General features: G+C 42.6%; 2 protein-coding genes across 2 annotated transcripts; both read left to right on the top strand.

Moving 5' to 3' along the window:
• The first annotated feature begins 877 nt into the window (after positions 1 to 877).
• rskrb (ribosomal protein S6 kinase related b) lies at positions 878 to 6,980 on the top strand. The gene is made up of 12 exons (XM_076979583.1): positions 878 to 1,147; positions 1,503 to 1,772; positions 1,889 to 1,972; positions 2,194 to 2,262; positions 2,590 to 2,659; positions 3,886 to 3,993; positions 4,100 to 4,140; positions 4,253 to 4,280; positions 4,795 to 4,884; positions 5,277 to 5,365; positions 5,616 to 5,726; positions 5,938 to 6,980. The coding sequence occupies exons 1-12, from the start codon at positions 1,118 to 1,120 to the stop codon at positions 6,271 to 6,273; spliced, it is 1,326 nt and encodes a 441-aa protein (XP_076835698.1). The 5' UTR covers positions 878 to 1,117; the 3' UTR covers positions 6,274 to 6,980.
• Positions 6,981 to 7,637: 657 nt separating this feature from the next.
• aldocb (aldolase C, fructose-bisphosphate, b) lies at positions 7,638 to 15,001 on the top strand. The gene is made up of 9 exons (XM_076979444.1): positions 7,638 to 7,789; positions 11,812 to 11,945; positions 12,124 to 12,335; positions 12,830 to 12,884; positions 12,983 to 13,143; positions 13,285 to 13,368; positions 13,478 to 13,652; positions 13,974 to 14,173; positions 14,266 to 15,001. The coding sequence occupies exons 2-9, from the start codon at positions 11,834 to 11,836 to the stop codon at positions 14,356 to 14,358; spliced, it is 1,092 nt and encodes a 363-aa protein (XP_076835559.1). The 5' UTR covers positions 7,638 to 7,789; positions 11,812 to 11,833; the 3' UTR covers positions 14,359 to 15,001.
• Positions 15,002 to 16,211: the final 1,210 nt, after the last annotated feature.

The raw sequence follows: 16,211 nt of genomic DNA, 5'->3' as shown, positions 1-16,211 counted from the left end.
GTGTAATACCCTGCTGTTACTGGTAGTTTATACAAACAAAAAATTTTATTAGTCAACTAATATGATAGTCTTATGAAATCAACATTCCAGCGATTCATGCTTATATAAGTAAATTACAAGTATATTAAAGTCCATGCTAAGAAAGCATGGTGATGAGGTACTGAAATGCAGACATTACCAGGTATTTTATTAATATTGAAATTGAAAATTAAGAACAATTTCAAGCTGCTCAAGCTAAATAAAATGTGGAGAGGTAGAATATTACATTCCAGATGGAGTAAGGGTTTCTAATTCAGTTAATTTTAAATGTCTCATTCAGTGTAGAAAAAATTATGTTCTTATGTTTCTAAAGGATGCTGAAGTGTATTTCATCAAGTTCTTCATTTACTTGATTTACTTTATTATTAAGATGTAGAACCATTACTGCCTTTATTTCCAAGATGTTAGAAAATGGGTAGCCCAACAATTAAGCTCGTAGTTGAATCAGAACCAGATATTAGGTTATTAACACATGAAGCACATCTTGTACAACCAGACCAGATATGACAAGTCTATGTGAACAGCTTTGTTTTGGGTCCAATGACGCTTTTGGAGTTGTGTCCAACCATCATATAAGTAGCGAGGTTTAAGTAGCGAGAAATAATATTTCACATGTAATACTCAATAAGGCAGTAGATCTGAAATTATAAATTGGGAGCTTCTGTACATTGGTTGTCGACTATATTTAAAATGTAATATATTATAAATAGCATTATATTTGGAAGTAATGTAAATTATTCAGCACCACGGACAGCGCTCATAAAGTGTTGATGTTGGGCGGGCCTAGAGGTGAGCATGCAGTTTCATTGGACAGCCTATCAACAGGAGGTGTCTGAAGTGAGCCTCACGTCGACGTTAAGAGGGATTATCGTGCTTATATTACCATAAATGTTAGTTTCAGTCATGATTCCATGATTGTAAGTTGATTCTGTTTCATGGTAAGCGAACGTCAGACTGTAATGTGGAAAAGGATATGTCTGAAAAGCTTTAACGAAATTCGCAATTGCAGGCTACTGACACAACGTGGAGGAACACGATATAGGATGAACTGAATTCTCAACGTAAAGTGTTAAACGTGATGGGTGCCGATGGTAGCAAAAACAGCAAGGTTCGTAGATTCCTGAGCTTCGTTGGTAGTATGAGGCTACCCTTTTTTTGCCTCCTTTCGTCCTTATATGTATGCAGCCTATTTACGGGTTTTACGACTCGTGTTTTCCTATTTCTACGAGTATCTTTGAGCACTGGTGTTTAAGTAAGTCTTGATATACGACATGTGTGGAAAAACTGATCGTTTTTCCGAGTGACAGAGGAAAGTACGAGTGTAATCAATTTAGATGTCAAAAGATAACGGCCTCACTGAAGTCTTGGCTGACACGAACTATAGGGCTTTACTTGTCATAAAAGTGAAGCACTTCGAAATAATCTATAGTTTATACCTTAGCTATAATCTCCATTTGTTATAGCAGCCACTGCAGCCTATGGAGGGGAGCCGCTACTCAAGATGGCGAGGCTTTCTCTCCACGGTAGTCGTGTCCTTCTCCGCGAGACTCTGTCGGCTCTACCCGCTGCGCGTCCACTCACGACAGATGATTCTTGGCACGGAGGTACCTGAACCAGATCAAATGCCTGACCACGAAAAAGTACGCAATGGAGAGTGGAGCCTTCCTGACTTAACCACCATGTTTCTCCCCGAGTTCCCCCATCGCAACGGCCGCGAACATGATTACTTTCAGGTGATAAGACACCACAGGCATAATTGAGGCCTAGAGCTTTTTTTCGTTAGTGAACCTCAACATGTGTTAATAATTGCGATCCTTATGATGCCCTTACTATGCTGGAATGTTAACAGGTCCTGGGTTACATTGCCAAAGGATCATTCGGTCCTATCATAAAGGTGAAAGATAAGCAGAAACAAAACATTTATGCGGTTAAGGTAAATACATTACTCTTACATCATTATAGTCATTATTTCATATTACATATAGATGGTTTGAGCTATGCCTTGCTGTACTTAGCATGAGATTATACTAAGTATACTGTATAAAAGCTATATTTTATTACTCCACATCTGTGTTTCACCATACTGGTATTAACAGAAGACAGTAGTCTTCATTCTGTGTTCTCCTACACCATGTGTCTGATTGGAAAATTCAGGTAATCCCGAAGTCTGAGGTTATTCGTCTTGGCGTGGTGGACCAGTCTAAGGAAGAGGTGATAGTCCAGGTCAGTTTGGATGGCTCCCTCTGTCGCTTCCCTTGAACTTGTAGCACCAGCCAGAAATGTGTTACATATATTCCATACTTTCTTGAAAAAATGGCACCATCATTTCAGAACCTTTCAGGCATTCGGGATTTTCCCTTAATGCTGTCAAAGAACACAAAATAGCAGAAGGAGAATTCAGACCTGGGCAGTCAGCCAGATACGAAGTGTCCGCTCCACCTGTCTGTCCCTGTTCCCTTTTGAGTGATACATACGGAAGGCGGGTTATGGGACCTACCACAGGTCATCAGCTCAGTCTGCCCATGCCGTTGTTTGACCGTTGCCTTGCAGCGTCAGGTCCGCCACCCTTTCGTCCATGAGCTGCAGGACTGCTGGCAGACCCAGCATCACCTCTACATTAGTGAGTGATTCAGAGTGCCCCTTCTCCCCTCTCAGTTCAGCTCTCCTCATGCTCCTCCAGTCTTCCCCCACACCCCTTTACAGTCCCCCAAGCTTCTGCAGCTCTCCCTCCACCCCCCCTGACCTGTTTTTAGGCTTCTCTTTGGTTCTTGCCAGCCAAGCACCAGTTGACTTGCATTTGACTTCATGAAATGAGATTGGCTATGAAATCTGATTCAAAATGAGATTTCATTTATGGGAATTCACGATTAGGGCCAAAATACTTTTCTTACATTTTCATGTCTGAGGATCTAGTACAAGGTTTTTCTGGCCTTCCTGTCCAGATGCCAGATTTAGTACTTAATTGAAGATTTAGCAGCTCCAGACATCTGTGCAGAACCCAAGACATCCCTAAAATGTCCCTGATTTAATGTCTGCCTTTCCCAGCACCTGTTTGAAAGAACAACTAAAAGCACAAAGCATCCAGCTGCCAAGATGGTTAAAAGCACCTAAGTAGATTATATGGTGGCTGTCCAGCATTAGACTGAAAACATGATGTGTCATTGCAGTGGAGTCCCAATCTCCTGAGTCTCACTTGGTGAGTTTTAAGAGGAGAATTAATTGCAGTATAGGGTGGACACAGATACCTTGTAGCCTCATAGCAGACCACACCCAGACGTCCAGCTGTGATCCGATGTTCTATCTTCCTCCTCACTTGGCAAAAGTACTTTTTCCTCATTTAACTATGAACGTTATTTCCCCAATACAACTCTGAGACCAACCTGTGGTGACTCAGCATTGTTGCTGAAAAAAAGACAATTATCTGTGTGCGTGCTGGTGTGTCTTTGTATTTACAGTTAAATGACTCCTGTGTTCCTGTGAACATCCTGTGTTGTAGTTTGAGTGCGTGTGTGCGTGTGTGCGTGTGTGCGTGTGTGCGTGTGTGTGTGTGTGTGTGTGTGTGTGTGTGTGTGTATGTGTTTCCTATCTGTATGTGGCTAGGACCCTGCACATGGGACTAGTGTGTGTGACTGAATCAGGACATCTGGACAAATGTGTTGGTTTAGAAATTATGTCATGGAAGTAAAGCAGACATCACATGGGGGGTGTGTGTGTGAGTGTGTGAGTGTGTGTGTGTGTGTGTGTGTGTGTGTGTGTGTAGAATTGGGGGCATGCTCAGCTGTTGATTTCCATATCTGTATTTGCAGAACAGTATGAATTAACACTACTAATAATTACATTTTCTAGTGTGTGACTACTGCAGCACAGGAGACCTATACACCTACTGGGTGATGATTGGTCAGTTTGGCGAGGATGAAGTGAAGGTGTTTGCTGCTGAGCTGGGCTCTGCTCTAGGTGAATTCTGGATCTAAACTCACACTCCTCATATTCTGTTTATGTGAATAGAAATTCTCACCTTCATTTTATTTGAGAATGCACTTCCACAATCGCTGTATTGCAGGATTTCTTCATGATATTGGGATTATCCATCGTGATGTTAAGGTAGTCACTGTTTGTATGTCTTATTAAGTTCATAAAATGGACAATGAAATGATTTCCATATACAATTGTAACAGTTCTGAGCTCTTTGAAAAACATGCCTTTTCTTCTCTAGATGGAGAATGTTCTCCTAACAGATCAAGGTAAATTCATTTCACATGCTGCTGCACAACCACTAGGCCACTAGAGGATGCTACAGACTACCTTTTTTCCTTTTGTAACAATGGAACGTTCTAGAATCTAGGCTACATGTTTACAGAATCGAACACGGTTTAAATAAACAAAAATTGTCATGAAGGTTAAGGAGACAAATAGATATAAAACTAGGGTTGTTTCATGCTGCATATGAAGATGACATATTTTCTGGATTCCCATCTTCTTTATACTAGACAATTACCTAAGACTAAATCTTTAAAAATGTAACAGTCAAATGAACAAAGGGCACCTGCAAAAAAATAAAAAAAAAAAAAAAGAAATAAAAGAAGAAATAATAGGGCACTGCTTACAGCACTGTCAGGGAGTATGAAGGTGAAATGACCTTGAGCCTAATTTCCTAGTCTAGCCAGATCATGTGCCATGATGTGGACTTTGCAGTAGTTCGGTGTGTGATGGGGTCAGACTACTGTAATTATGGTGATGTGTGATGATGTGTCACAGGCCATTTACGGCTGGCTGATTTTGGTTTGTCCCGACGACTCGAGCGAGGAGGAAGGGCATTCACCATCTGTGGCACTATTCAGTACATGGGTAAATTTGATGAGGATTATATGAAGAAAGACATAAAAATGGCCAGTCATGTACATGAATAATGTAAACCTACATGCATGTATAGTATATATGCATTTCATATATGATATCCCTATAAATATTATTAAAGTTAAATGATATATTTTTGCTATATATGTGAAGAACGGCAATAGACTTGTGCATATGATTTATGTTCAAATTATTTTATATTTATATATATTATATAAATATTCAAATTCAAATTATATTGGTGATTGTGAATGCTGTCATTATCTTCTCTGAATTGCTGAGGATCCGGATGTCATGACAAAAATACTGTCAACAGTAACGTAGTGTGGTGGGTATAATCCAGGGGGTCTTCGTCAGTCTTATGAAACCGTCCTCTCCAATAGCTCCTGAAGTATTAAGTGGGGGCCCATACAGCCACGCTGCTGATTGGTGGTCTCTTGGCATCCTACTCTTTGCATTGGCCACCGGCAAGGTGAGGTCATAAAGCATGTCAGTGGCATGTGACTGCATCGCGGTGCAGTATGTGAAGCTAGAAAACAACTAGGCATTTGTTTTGGTTCTTGCTCGTCTATTTCTCTCTGCCTGCACAATACATTATAACCTACAATAACCAGGTTCAGGTTCTAACCTCATACTACTAATGATCAAGTAGATGTACATTTATTTTGAGTGCTGCTACTGTCTCACTTCATCGCCTATTTCATCACCTTGTCCTGTCTCAGTTCCCTGTGTCTCCAGAGGATGATCACAGTAACATGCTGAAGAAGGTGCGTTGCTTCCATTACGACATGCCCACATCCTTCTCTCCTCCATTTGCCCTTCTGCTCACAGAGGTGAGAGATTAATGCTCCCATATGATCAGTTCACGCAGCTCACACAGTTCACCAAAGACATGCAATCGCAGCTGATCAGCCCTGAGATTCTTAAACTGACGTAATCTAGACGTTCGACCAATAGTGGTGTCGCACCAGCCCCATCCACTTTTGTAATCCATACATCCAACCAATAACAGCTGACCCGATCACGCTTTCTGCTGCCTCACAGCTCCTGTGTAAGGACCCATCGCAGCGTCTCCGGTCTCTGCAGCGCTTTGAGTGTCAGACCTTTTTTCGCGGCATCCCCTTTGACTCACACCTGCTGCAGAAGAACCCCGTGGAGTCCATCCTGGAGCTGAGAAAGAGGCCAGACCGTGCAGCCCAAGCAGGCCGAGGCCTCACCCCAGAGCCCTTCCCTCAATTTGACAGCGACTTCCTTATAGATTCTACCTTCTCTGCATCCTCAGACACGTCTCCAACATGGGTCAAATCAGAACTACTGGAGACCCTCATCCAAACCAGTATACCTCACGGCAATGTCCCCCAAAGAGAAGTTTTTGTGTAGCAGGGAGCTAACTAAATGCAGGAAATTTGAGACCTACTGCTCGTCTTCCTTTCACAGAAAAAATATTATTTTTTCTGCACTGTGCACATATTTTGGACCTAGTGGTCTACACATTTGTGCTATGCACTACTGGGAGCTATTATACTGCGCTTGCTTTAACCAATGCAAAAGATAATCAGTCTTATGGTCTTTACCTTCCAATTTTATTGTGTAATGTTTTGTAAAGTCACCTTGTCCCTGTGTGTTACTCTATACATTTTGATCAATAAGATGATTTTGATATGCCATATATAGATTACTCCTCACTCCTAAACTACCCTCTTAACATGACTGAACAATGCAGATGCATCCACATGACATTTATACTCAAGTCTGTGCAACGGGTTTCTTGTCTAATGTACTTAGTGTTTTACATGTGTTTACAAAGAAGCTGTGTAATGGATCACATTTTTCATTATAGTAAACTCTGGAGCAACTGAGCAATGAGCACAGCAAACAATTTAGCAAAATCTCTCTATAAAATTGTGTAATTTAATTATGTATTTTAAACATAATTAAATTTCATGGGACATCAGGTGGTATATTCTTGATGACGTTCTGGTTCAAGCAGCAGCCTATGCACAAATCTCTGTTTATTTTGGCTAAGATGATGGTCCTTACTCTATTCCCTGAATACCTCAGACCTTTTGTGTGGTTTCTTGTATATTAAATAATAAAATATGATACCCACAAAATTCAGAATATATATGGACTTTTATTGCAGAGCTGTTTGTGTCTATATGCATTTTGTTTTATTTATTTCAATTATGGTTAGAAGCAGGCCCGGAGTGGCTAATCGGGAGATTCGGGAGGATTCCCGGTGGGCCGGCTCATGTCAATCTCTAGTTTGAGCCGATTGGAAAAAGTGGGCCGGATTTGGGCATGAAACTCCCGGGCTGAAAAAGGGGCTCACTCCGGCCCTAGTTAGAAGAATATTTATAGATACAAGATACCAGTTCAGATTGTTAAAATGTATTGCACCATGACATGTATACTCATTGTATAGACATTGTAGACATTATATTATTATTTACTAAATTACATCCATCACTCCATATGTCTGTATATTCTGCTCTAATCCGTCACTTTCATCTTTCGTTAGGTTATACTAATAATAAGCAATGTAGGTACTTGAGTTTTTGTGGCCTAGGTTTTCGTTATGTGGTTATTCTTTTCAACTCAAAGTGAATGACGGGAAACTCCACGTTCGGTGTGCAGTTTATGAATGTACACAGAGGTTCGGGCCTAGTCCAGTAATTTGTCACGGTATATGCCACTCTGATGGCGAACGTGCCGCAGTGGCATGTTCCGAACTGTGGCGGAAGTGACGTGGAGACTGTTTCATGAATATTCAGCAGTGGGCGGTGGTTTTGTAAGCGGTCACGTTGCGTTGCAGTATTAGAACGAGCCCCCTGCACGAGCGTCGCATCCTCTCCATCACACTCCGACGACTCTCGAGCCTTCCTTTACCGACCACGTAAGTCATTTAAATAAGTTTAATCTAGTTGAGGCCTAAATTTTTTTTAACTTAAATAATTAGATAAAGGTGATTTACTAACTATTTGTTCCTTTAAATGTACTTTTAGTGTTAATGTTCTACCACAGCAACTGAATAAAATAGATCTGGGTTTCATTTTAAAGGATTAACGTTAGTTAGCCAGCTAACTAGTTCCACAGTTAGCGGACTAGTTAATTTCAACCGAAATCTTCCTCGCGAGCGCGATACGTTGACTAGCGTTAGCTACCTAGCTGGGGGATGTTGTCCTTGCTCAACCGAAGTCGCACTGCTACAGAAAATGTAAAGTTCTGCGCATGAAGTACATTTTCCAGCTGCCTTAGACGTTTGTTGCCCGGCACTGACGACCTTGGACCGAACCCGTCCGGCGTGTCCGAACGGGACCGTTGTGTGTAGACCAGCATCACCAAAATGTCTCCTCATCACCCGCAACCTTGAACGGGCGTTAGGACGTTCACTCCCCTCCTCTCCTTCCGCATTCTGCAGTCAAGTAACGAAAGAGGAAACATGAGGAATCGGGTGTCTAATGTTTTTTTAAAAATAACGTAATCCTGTTTTAACGTACGTTTTATACAATATAAAACCAAACACGACGTTGTGGTTTGTCTTGGTGCGTGGTGAGAGCGGAGGTGTCTGTCTGCACGTACACACTCGGCTAGCCGGCCTCACCGGAAGAGATGTGCGGGTAGGTTGAGTCATCGCCTCACGCCTCGCCATAAAATGGGGAATCGCACCGAGTTAGTCAGAGTATACTCATCTGTGTCGCCATAGTCCACCTGCATGCCAATAGTTATTTGCATTGGGGGAGCATTGGTCCTATACAGGCCAAATAATTAACATGCTAGTCAGTTTCCCGGGATGCCGTCACTCCTGGCTACATTCTAGTCTCAACAGAAGGAAACCTCCTCTCTCTCTCACTCTCTCTCACACACACACACGCACACACGGTCTCCCTCCATTAAAAGGGTGTAGATAAATGGGCTGCATTAATGCAGGAACGCCGTCGTCGTGCTGGTAAAAGCATTAGACTAAAGATAAAATAAATGAATAGGGAAAGTGATCTATATTGCTTAGGTCCATCTCCTTGTCTCCGTTGGCGACATTACGTGTTGGCAAACAGGTGCGTGCGCATGACATTACCTTGAACGCTGAGGTTATGCATGTAGCTGTGGTATTATTGTAATAATTGCTATATTCAGATCTCTTAAATCTGATGTAGGGTTGAATGTTGACTTAATGGATGTGTGGTTGTGGGTGTGGGTGGACTACAAGACCCAAACAGTAAATGTGTAGAAAGCACAGTATGTTCAGTGGGATCCATTTCTGACACACCCCAGCTGCTGTGACCTTGCTGTGACAGAAGCAGCAGGTACATGAGTGGGAGGGGGCCTCTTTGCTTGCATGACGCAGTGCAGGATAACAAACCAAGGCAAAAATGGTGGATGCAGACAGCAATTGTACAACACTTTAAATGACCCTATGACCGCTTGGAGATGCCAGTGCAAAAAGAGCATAAAGACAACAGCTGGTTGATGTAGATGTGAAAGCATGTGCGAGAAACTATCCAGTGTAGAGCGTTCTACATTGTGGATTTCTATCTGATGTGATTAGGTCTTTCTAAAGCCGTCTGGGTTTTTAGAGAGCATCAATACACAGGCAGTTCACAAGAAGTGATTGCTAAAATTTTTGACCTTGTGAGCAATTCCTTTAACCCAGACATGCATTGTTTTAATCTGACTGACACATCACAAGAATTGATTCGCTCTTTCAATTATAAAACATTTTTATCTAATAGATGTGTAATTTGAGCACAAGATGAGATCCAGATGACCTCCTGCTGTCCTTCACAGAGCTTGCGTGCTAAAGGGGTTGTCTAACCAGCAAGTATCCCTGATCTATTTTTAGCCCAGTATTCTATGCACAATGGGAGTAGACAATTCCACTGTTACCATAACGTCTCTGTAACGCATGATCAACTCTACCGAGAACCAGAGTGGAAATTACTGCACTCATTGTAATAAAAACACTGAGCACATTTTTGATAACATTTCTGCCATGTTCTGTTATTTTACGTTTTTCTTGATGCTAAAACTGCTCGTGCTTCTGTAAAATAATAATGAAGCTGAATACATCTAATGAATTCTTTATGGAGCTGTACATCTCAACAGCCTCCATCCTATGTAGCTTCAAGTGTAACGGTGCCTGTACATATACACCGTATGCACAGGGTGATTCTCCTCCGTGCACCAGTCATGGAGGAATGGGAGTGAGAGGCCCAACTCTTGCAGCTCTAAGCCTTGGATTAAGCTGAGCATGCTGTGGCTTGTTCTGATAAACCCTGCAGCCTGTTACACTATTGTGAGCCTGCCATTGGTAATCAGTTCTTGCTTTTCAGCTCGACTTTATTTTAATGTGCATTTGTAAAGTATTGCATTTATTCTGCATATGCTAATGCCCTTATGACATCAAAATATTTCAATGCAGAGTTCTCTGATCAATGAGCGGGACTTCTAGCCAGCAGCTGTTTGCTTAAGTAAACATGTGGACAGGGTACTCGATGGCCTTTCTCAGGCCAAGTAACTGACCATGGTCCTGAAATATAGAGTGGTTGGGGTGGTCAAAAATAAACACCTGTTCTACTTTTGAAAGCTGGTGGGCCCTGGTTGGCATTGTGCCAAGCTTAGTTTTAAATCCGGAATGGACACAGTTCAGATCAATGATGTGTTCTCGTTCATCTTTAATGTATGGTGGTGCAGAATGAAGTTAGAAGATTCATAAGCTCTGGCCTTGTCAGTGGAAACCTTCGATGATGCACTGTGTCCCTGAGGAATAGCTGCTGACACAGCCTGTGCTGCATTTAACACACAAGATGTGTTCAGTATTGATGCAAATGACCCAGCTCAAGTCATAAGTAATATGACAAATAATTTAGAAAGCCAGTGGTTCTATAAATCGTGTTGTATTTGATGCTATGGGCCAGATGGAATGGCTTTGTCATTTTATATATATATATATATATATATGAAATGTATGGCAGAGCTGGGATTTGAACCCATAAGTTAGTATCCCGCAGCTCTACCCACTAAAGTGCATACCACTTGTGGCTGTATAAAATCACATGTTTATATTAAATCATGATCCTTTTGATGTCCTTGTAGGTGAGAACTTGTATTTTGACATTAAATTATGAATGCATTTATTTTAATGTATGGGAGTCTGAGGTTATTGGTGTCCAGATCCTTTCTCTCCATTTATCAAATTTGCATTGTGTTTTAATTCATGTTATGGTTTTGTCACATCTTGCAGTGGTATTTCACTGTTGCTCACACTGAGACTGTGCCGGTCTGAGCCGGTTTAGGCTTGTTCCATTGAATGTAGGGAGGAGCGGCCAACAGGGACTGGGCACGAGGGAAGTGAATCTAGTCTCAGGCAAAGAAAGGGAGAGTTATGTCTGATTTTATAGACAAACAATATGGCTTTATAGATGCAATAACAGAAACAATATTGCCTAGTCTTCATTTTCTGATCTATTTGTTTTCTCCAAAGTGTCTTATTTAATGTGCAAAAGAATTAAAACACAACGGAGAGAAATGCTTTTCAGAATAAGTTAAATACTTAAAAGCTCCTAAAAATGTTTTTCTTCGGTGTGAAGGCTTTTTACTGTGGTACAGAACTTGTTGGCTGTCCCTCCACAGGGCACAGGCCAGTGAGACGGGTGTAACAAGCACTGACGGTGGCGTTTACGCAAGCATAATACCACCATCTTGCTCTTAATCTGACGAGTAGCAGGGCAGTGGAGTCTGAGTCATGCTCCTGCAGCTGCCATTACGCAGTCCAGCCTCGTTCTTGTGATTTGTGCGGAACCGGAGGAAGAATGTTAATCAGAGCTCCTTTGGAACTCTGCCTCTCTAACGTCTTGGAGGCTACGGGTGAGCCTTGTGTTTAGAGCCATGCTGACGCTAGGCTCTTCTCCCTTCTCCCAGGTGGGTTTGAACAACAGGTACCATGACGCACCAGTACCCAGCCCTCACCGCTGAGCAGAAGAAGGAGCTGCAGGATATTGCCCAGCGCATCGTGGCCCCTGGCAAGGGCATCCTCGCTGCAGATGAGTCCACAGGTCTGACTGCTGGAGGTTTCTCTATTCACTATGAAGCTGATGATCCATTTGGAACCCATTATAGACTAATCATGTGTAATTTAGTGAATAACTTGCTTTGTCTCTCTTTAGAACTTGCGTTTTAACTTGAGGTTTGTGATGATTACGGTGCTGTGCGTTTTTGGGGGTGTGTGAACAGGCAGCATGGCTAAGAGGCTGAACCCCATTGGCGTGGAGAACACCGAGGAGAACCGGCGCCTCTACCGCCAGCTCCTCTTCACAGCCGACGAGCGCATGAACAGCTGCATTGGGGGAGTGATCTTCTTCCACGAGACTCTCTACCAGAACACGGACGATGGCACGAACTTCGTCAAGTTGATCAAGGACAAGGGTATCGTCGTAGGCATCAAGGTACAAGCGTCTCCCGTGGTTGATTTTTATTTTTTTACTATGGTGCAAGATGGCATAAAGGCATCAGTCAAACCTGTGATGTACTGTGTCCAGTAACGGTAGAAGATCCATAGTGGGTTACAAGGGCATCCACGCCTCCCTCCATGGAACATTGATTTCTCTGCACTTCGTAAGCTCCTAGACTACAGTGAACATTGTTGTAAATACAGTAGGATTTAACAGTGTATGATGGTCAGCTAGGTTAAACCTTGTTGATATGTTCAATGGTTTTCGTTTGGGGAACTGGTTAATTTGATCCCAGCCACAAGCATGAGTGTTGATGTGCTTTGCACAGGGCTTATGTTCAGCAGTCATTTTCAGTCAGTTTTAAGGGGCTTTACATTATTAACTCTGGATTCTTTTCTTTTTTACTCCTATATTTGATCAATGACTAGTATAACAGCAATCAGGCTAGCAAATATAGTTAATAATGCTGCATTTTAACTTCCCAACAGGTGGACAAAGGTGTTGTCCCTCTTGCAGGAACCAATGGAGAGACCACAACACAGGGTAAGTACATCACTTATTAGGTAGTAAATAGGACATCCAATCTATGATTTTATTTATTTTATTTTTTTTAACCATTGTATTCTTGTGTCTATCTGTAGGGCTTGATGGCCTGTCGGAGCGTTGTGCCCAGTACAAGAAGGACGGTGCTGACTTTGCTAAGTGGCGCTGTGTCCTGAAGATCAGCGAGACCACACCTTCTGCCCTGGCCATCATGGAGAACGCCAACGTCCTGGCCCGCTACGCCAGCATTTGCCAGCAGGTCTGCCCTCGAACCCCTCGTTACAGTTTTCACACCATGTTTAGTCTGGCACCTAAGCAGGAATGTCCACCTATTGAGTTGTGCAGTCACGCATATAATGATGGCGAGCTGTAACGTCCTTTTCATTCTTCCGTTTTCTAGAATGGCATTGTGCCCATTGTTGAGCCCGAGATTCTGCCTGATGGCGATCATGATCTTAAACGCTGCCAGTACGTCACGGAGAAAGTACGTATTCCCTCACCTGCAACTGCCACATGTTGGTGTGGCAAACCTTTGTTTGTCAGTTACAGACAGACAAGTTCGCTCTAACATTTATCCATCGTGTGTGTTCCAGGTGCTTGCCGCCTGCTACAAGGCTCTGTCTGACCACCACGTCTACCTGGAGGGCACCCTGCTCAAGCCCAACATGGTGACGGCAGGACACTCCTGCCCCACCAAATTTAGCAACGAGGAAATTGCCATGGCAACGGTCACCGCCCTACGCCGCACAGTCCCCCCTGCAGTCACGGGTAATGGATTACATCACCTGTAGCTAGACTGACCGTGGCCTGTGTCAAGTGCATTTAGATCTGATTAGCAACACATGACTTCATGTATATTTCATCTCTGTATGCTGCAATCTAGATTTCTAGTTATTACCACATATTTTGCTACTTAAATAATTTTATTGGTCCCTCCCTTCACTTTCACTACAACATCCATGCTTTTGGTTGTCCGCAGTTATTTCAGAATAGTTCTGTGGCCAGAATTCACATTTTCTGTCAATATCCCTTGGCTTGGCTCCAGGGCTAAAGTGGTTGTTATCGAACAGATCGTCTTTCTCTGTCCAGGTGTGACCTTCCTCTCTGGAGGACAGAGTGAGGAGGAGGCATCCATCAACCTGAACGCCATCAACACTTGCCCCCTGACCAAGCCCTGGGCCCTCACCTTCTCCTATGGCCGCGCCCTGCAGGCCTCCGCCCTCAACGCCTGGCGTGGCTCTAAGGACAATGAGAAGGCTGCCGCCGAAGAGTTCCTCAAGCGTGCCCAGGTCAGTTGCCACACCAGACCCAATACCAAACACGCGTAGATACAACTGACATTATTGTTATTTTTTTCCTGACATCTTTGGCTCTCCCACAGGCTAATGGCCTTGCTGCCAAGGGCAAGTACGTGTCCAGTGGAACTGGTGCCGCCGCAGGGCAGTCCCTCTATGTGGCCAACCACGCCTACTGAGCATCTCATTGCCCCGCCCGCTCCAACTTCCGCTGACCAATAGTATCTTTCACTACTGCTTCCCTTCATGTCACCAACCAATCACAGGCCTGTGCTGTTACCTGTACTTTAGGGTTGTTCATGTCTTCTAGACCATCTATTTAAACTTCAATGAAAGGGAAGGTTGGAGAGCAGAAAATGAATATTTAAAAGGGCATTTTATGAAATATGGGATATTTTAAAGAGAATCAATCTGTTCTATTGGTAGCAGTTGGTAACAGAAGTGGTCATAGTGCTGTAACAAAATAGTATTGCCATCTTGGCTAAATATTCACTGAAGTTGTAGTGTTTTTGTTTGTTTGTTTTTTTTCCCCTTAAGTTTAATTTTTGGCTCAGGTGTTCAGTTTCAGTGCCCCTCGCTCAGATTCCTTAGCAGTCAACATTGAGTTAGACGGTTAATTACCACACATTCCTGTAAAGTGTAGCCTGTCCTGCATTTCTAAGTGCGGCGTGGCCTCATCTGTCCATGCTGCATGGACGTTCTGTGTCTCGTAAGCCTTGTTTCAAGATGAGCGTGCAATGATGCAAAGCAGGAGCGAAATGTTTTTCATGACGGAGAGAGAGAGAGATGAGGATGGAGAAGTGTGTACACATCACTACCCTTGGAGGATTAGAAAACGTTTCAACAACCCCTCAACAGTTTCCACAAACAATCCACTAACACCAAACAATGAGGCCCATTATTTAGTGTGCGGTTCTCATCTGCTGTAGTGATTGGTGTTTTGGTTTCTGTGTGTCTACTGATTCGTTATCACAGAATGCTAACTAATATTGGTTTTAAAGACGTGGACAATTATGAACGTTTTATGTGCTCCTTTGTGTAGTTAGCTTTAGTGTACTGCGCTCCTCTTGCCCTACCTTCCCCATTGCAGTGGTGCAGATAGTGAGGTCTGTTGGGCCTAAATTTGGTGTTCTGGACCAAACTTTGGAGCTTTCGAGGGGGAAGAGACAATGCTAATTTGGATAAACTGTGCTGCTGTTGTGTTGTCATTCTTTAAGCAATTGGTGTGTCAAATAGAGAAACTAAAATAAAGATATTTAAATCCCAAACAAGTCTCTCGGTTTTTATATATTTTTTAAATATAATATGCAGTCATTTTGTGGCCATTTTTATGTTTATGGTGATTATGTTTATGGTTATTTATCAGTTCAGTTAAATTATGTATCCTTCACTATATAATTACAATACTGAATATTCCTAATATTGCAGCCCATGTTCTACCATTCTACGCTCCTGAACACAGATGTCCCATGATGCCCTCCATGGAACTACTGAAACTGTTCAGGGTCATGTTGTTGGTTTGAAAGATTCCATTATGTCAAACATAGCAAGCCCTGGGGAATGCACACAGGACTTTGAAGGCTTCTGGAAATACAAACAATCACACGGACACACAGGATATAGCTGAGTCTATTGAGAGCACAGTCAATGTACAGAACCCTGGCTTCAGAACAGCGATGCAGGACTACTGCATGTAGTACCACAGGTCTTGTTTAACGGCACTATGGTGCATCTAGGGCTGACAATTCGTTCTATTTAGCATGCTCTTGAAGTTACCTCATCAAGGATATTTGGACAATGGCATTCGTCAGAGTAAAATTATACCCAGTAAAAGAACCAGTGATTTTGCTGCTATTCTCTACGTCTGAGCCCTGTATACTGCAGATTTCTCATTACTATTTTTGGTAAGATCCCTCTGTTCAGAAGAAAATGTACATGCCATCTGTACCCTGTTACAATTGTGCACATTTTACCATTATCACATCTTATCACTGAGATAATTTACCAGATTATCTCATTGTGCTGGAAATGC

Source organism: Brachyhypopomus gauderio, chromosome 18 (genome assembly GCF_052324685.1).
Source record: "Brachyhypopomus gauderio isolate BG-103 chromosome 18, BGAUD_0.2, whole genome shotgun sequence".
In the NCBI taxonomy this organism is placed as follows: domain Eukaryota; kingdom Metazoa; phylum Chordata; class Actinopteri; order Gymnotiformes; family Hypopomidae; genus Brachyhypopomus; species Brachyhypopomus gauderio.
The sequence above is the reverse complement of the archived record's forward strand: the minus strand, read 5'-3'. Positions and strand labels throughout refer to the sequence as shown.

Bases quoted from the DNA above. Each gene is read 5' to 3' on its own strand.
- aldocb (XM_076979444.1), top strand. From the start codon at position 11,834: ATGACGCACCAGTACCCAGCCCTCACCGCTGAGCAGAAGAAGGAGCTG. The intron at 12,336-12,829 runs GTACAAGCGTCT...ACTTCCCAACAG, and splicing joins GTATCGTCGTAGGCATCAAG to GTGGACAAAGGTGTTGTCCC. The intron at 12,885-12,982 runs GTAAGTACATCA...GTCTATCTGTAG, and splicing joins TGGAGAGACCACAACACAGG to GGCTTGATGGCCTGTCGGAG.
- rskrb (XM_076979583.1), top strand. From the start codon at position 1,118: ATGGGTGCCGATGGTAGCAAAAACAGCAAG. The intron at 2,660-3,885 runs GTGAGTGATTCA...TACATTTTCTAG, and splicing joins CCAGCATCACCTCTACATTA to TGTGTGACTACTGCAGCACA. The intron at 4,885-5,276 runs GTAAATTTGATG...CCTCTCCAATAG, and splicing joins TGGCACTATTCAGTACATGG to CTCCTGAAGTATTAAGTGGG.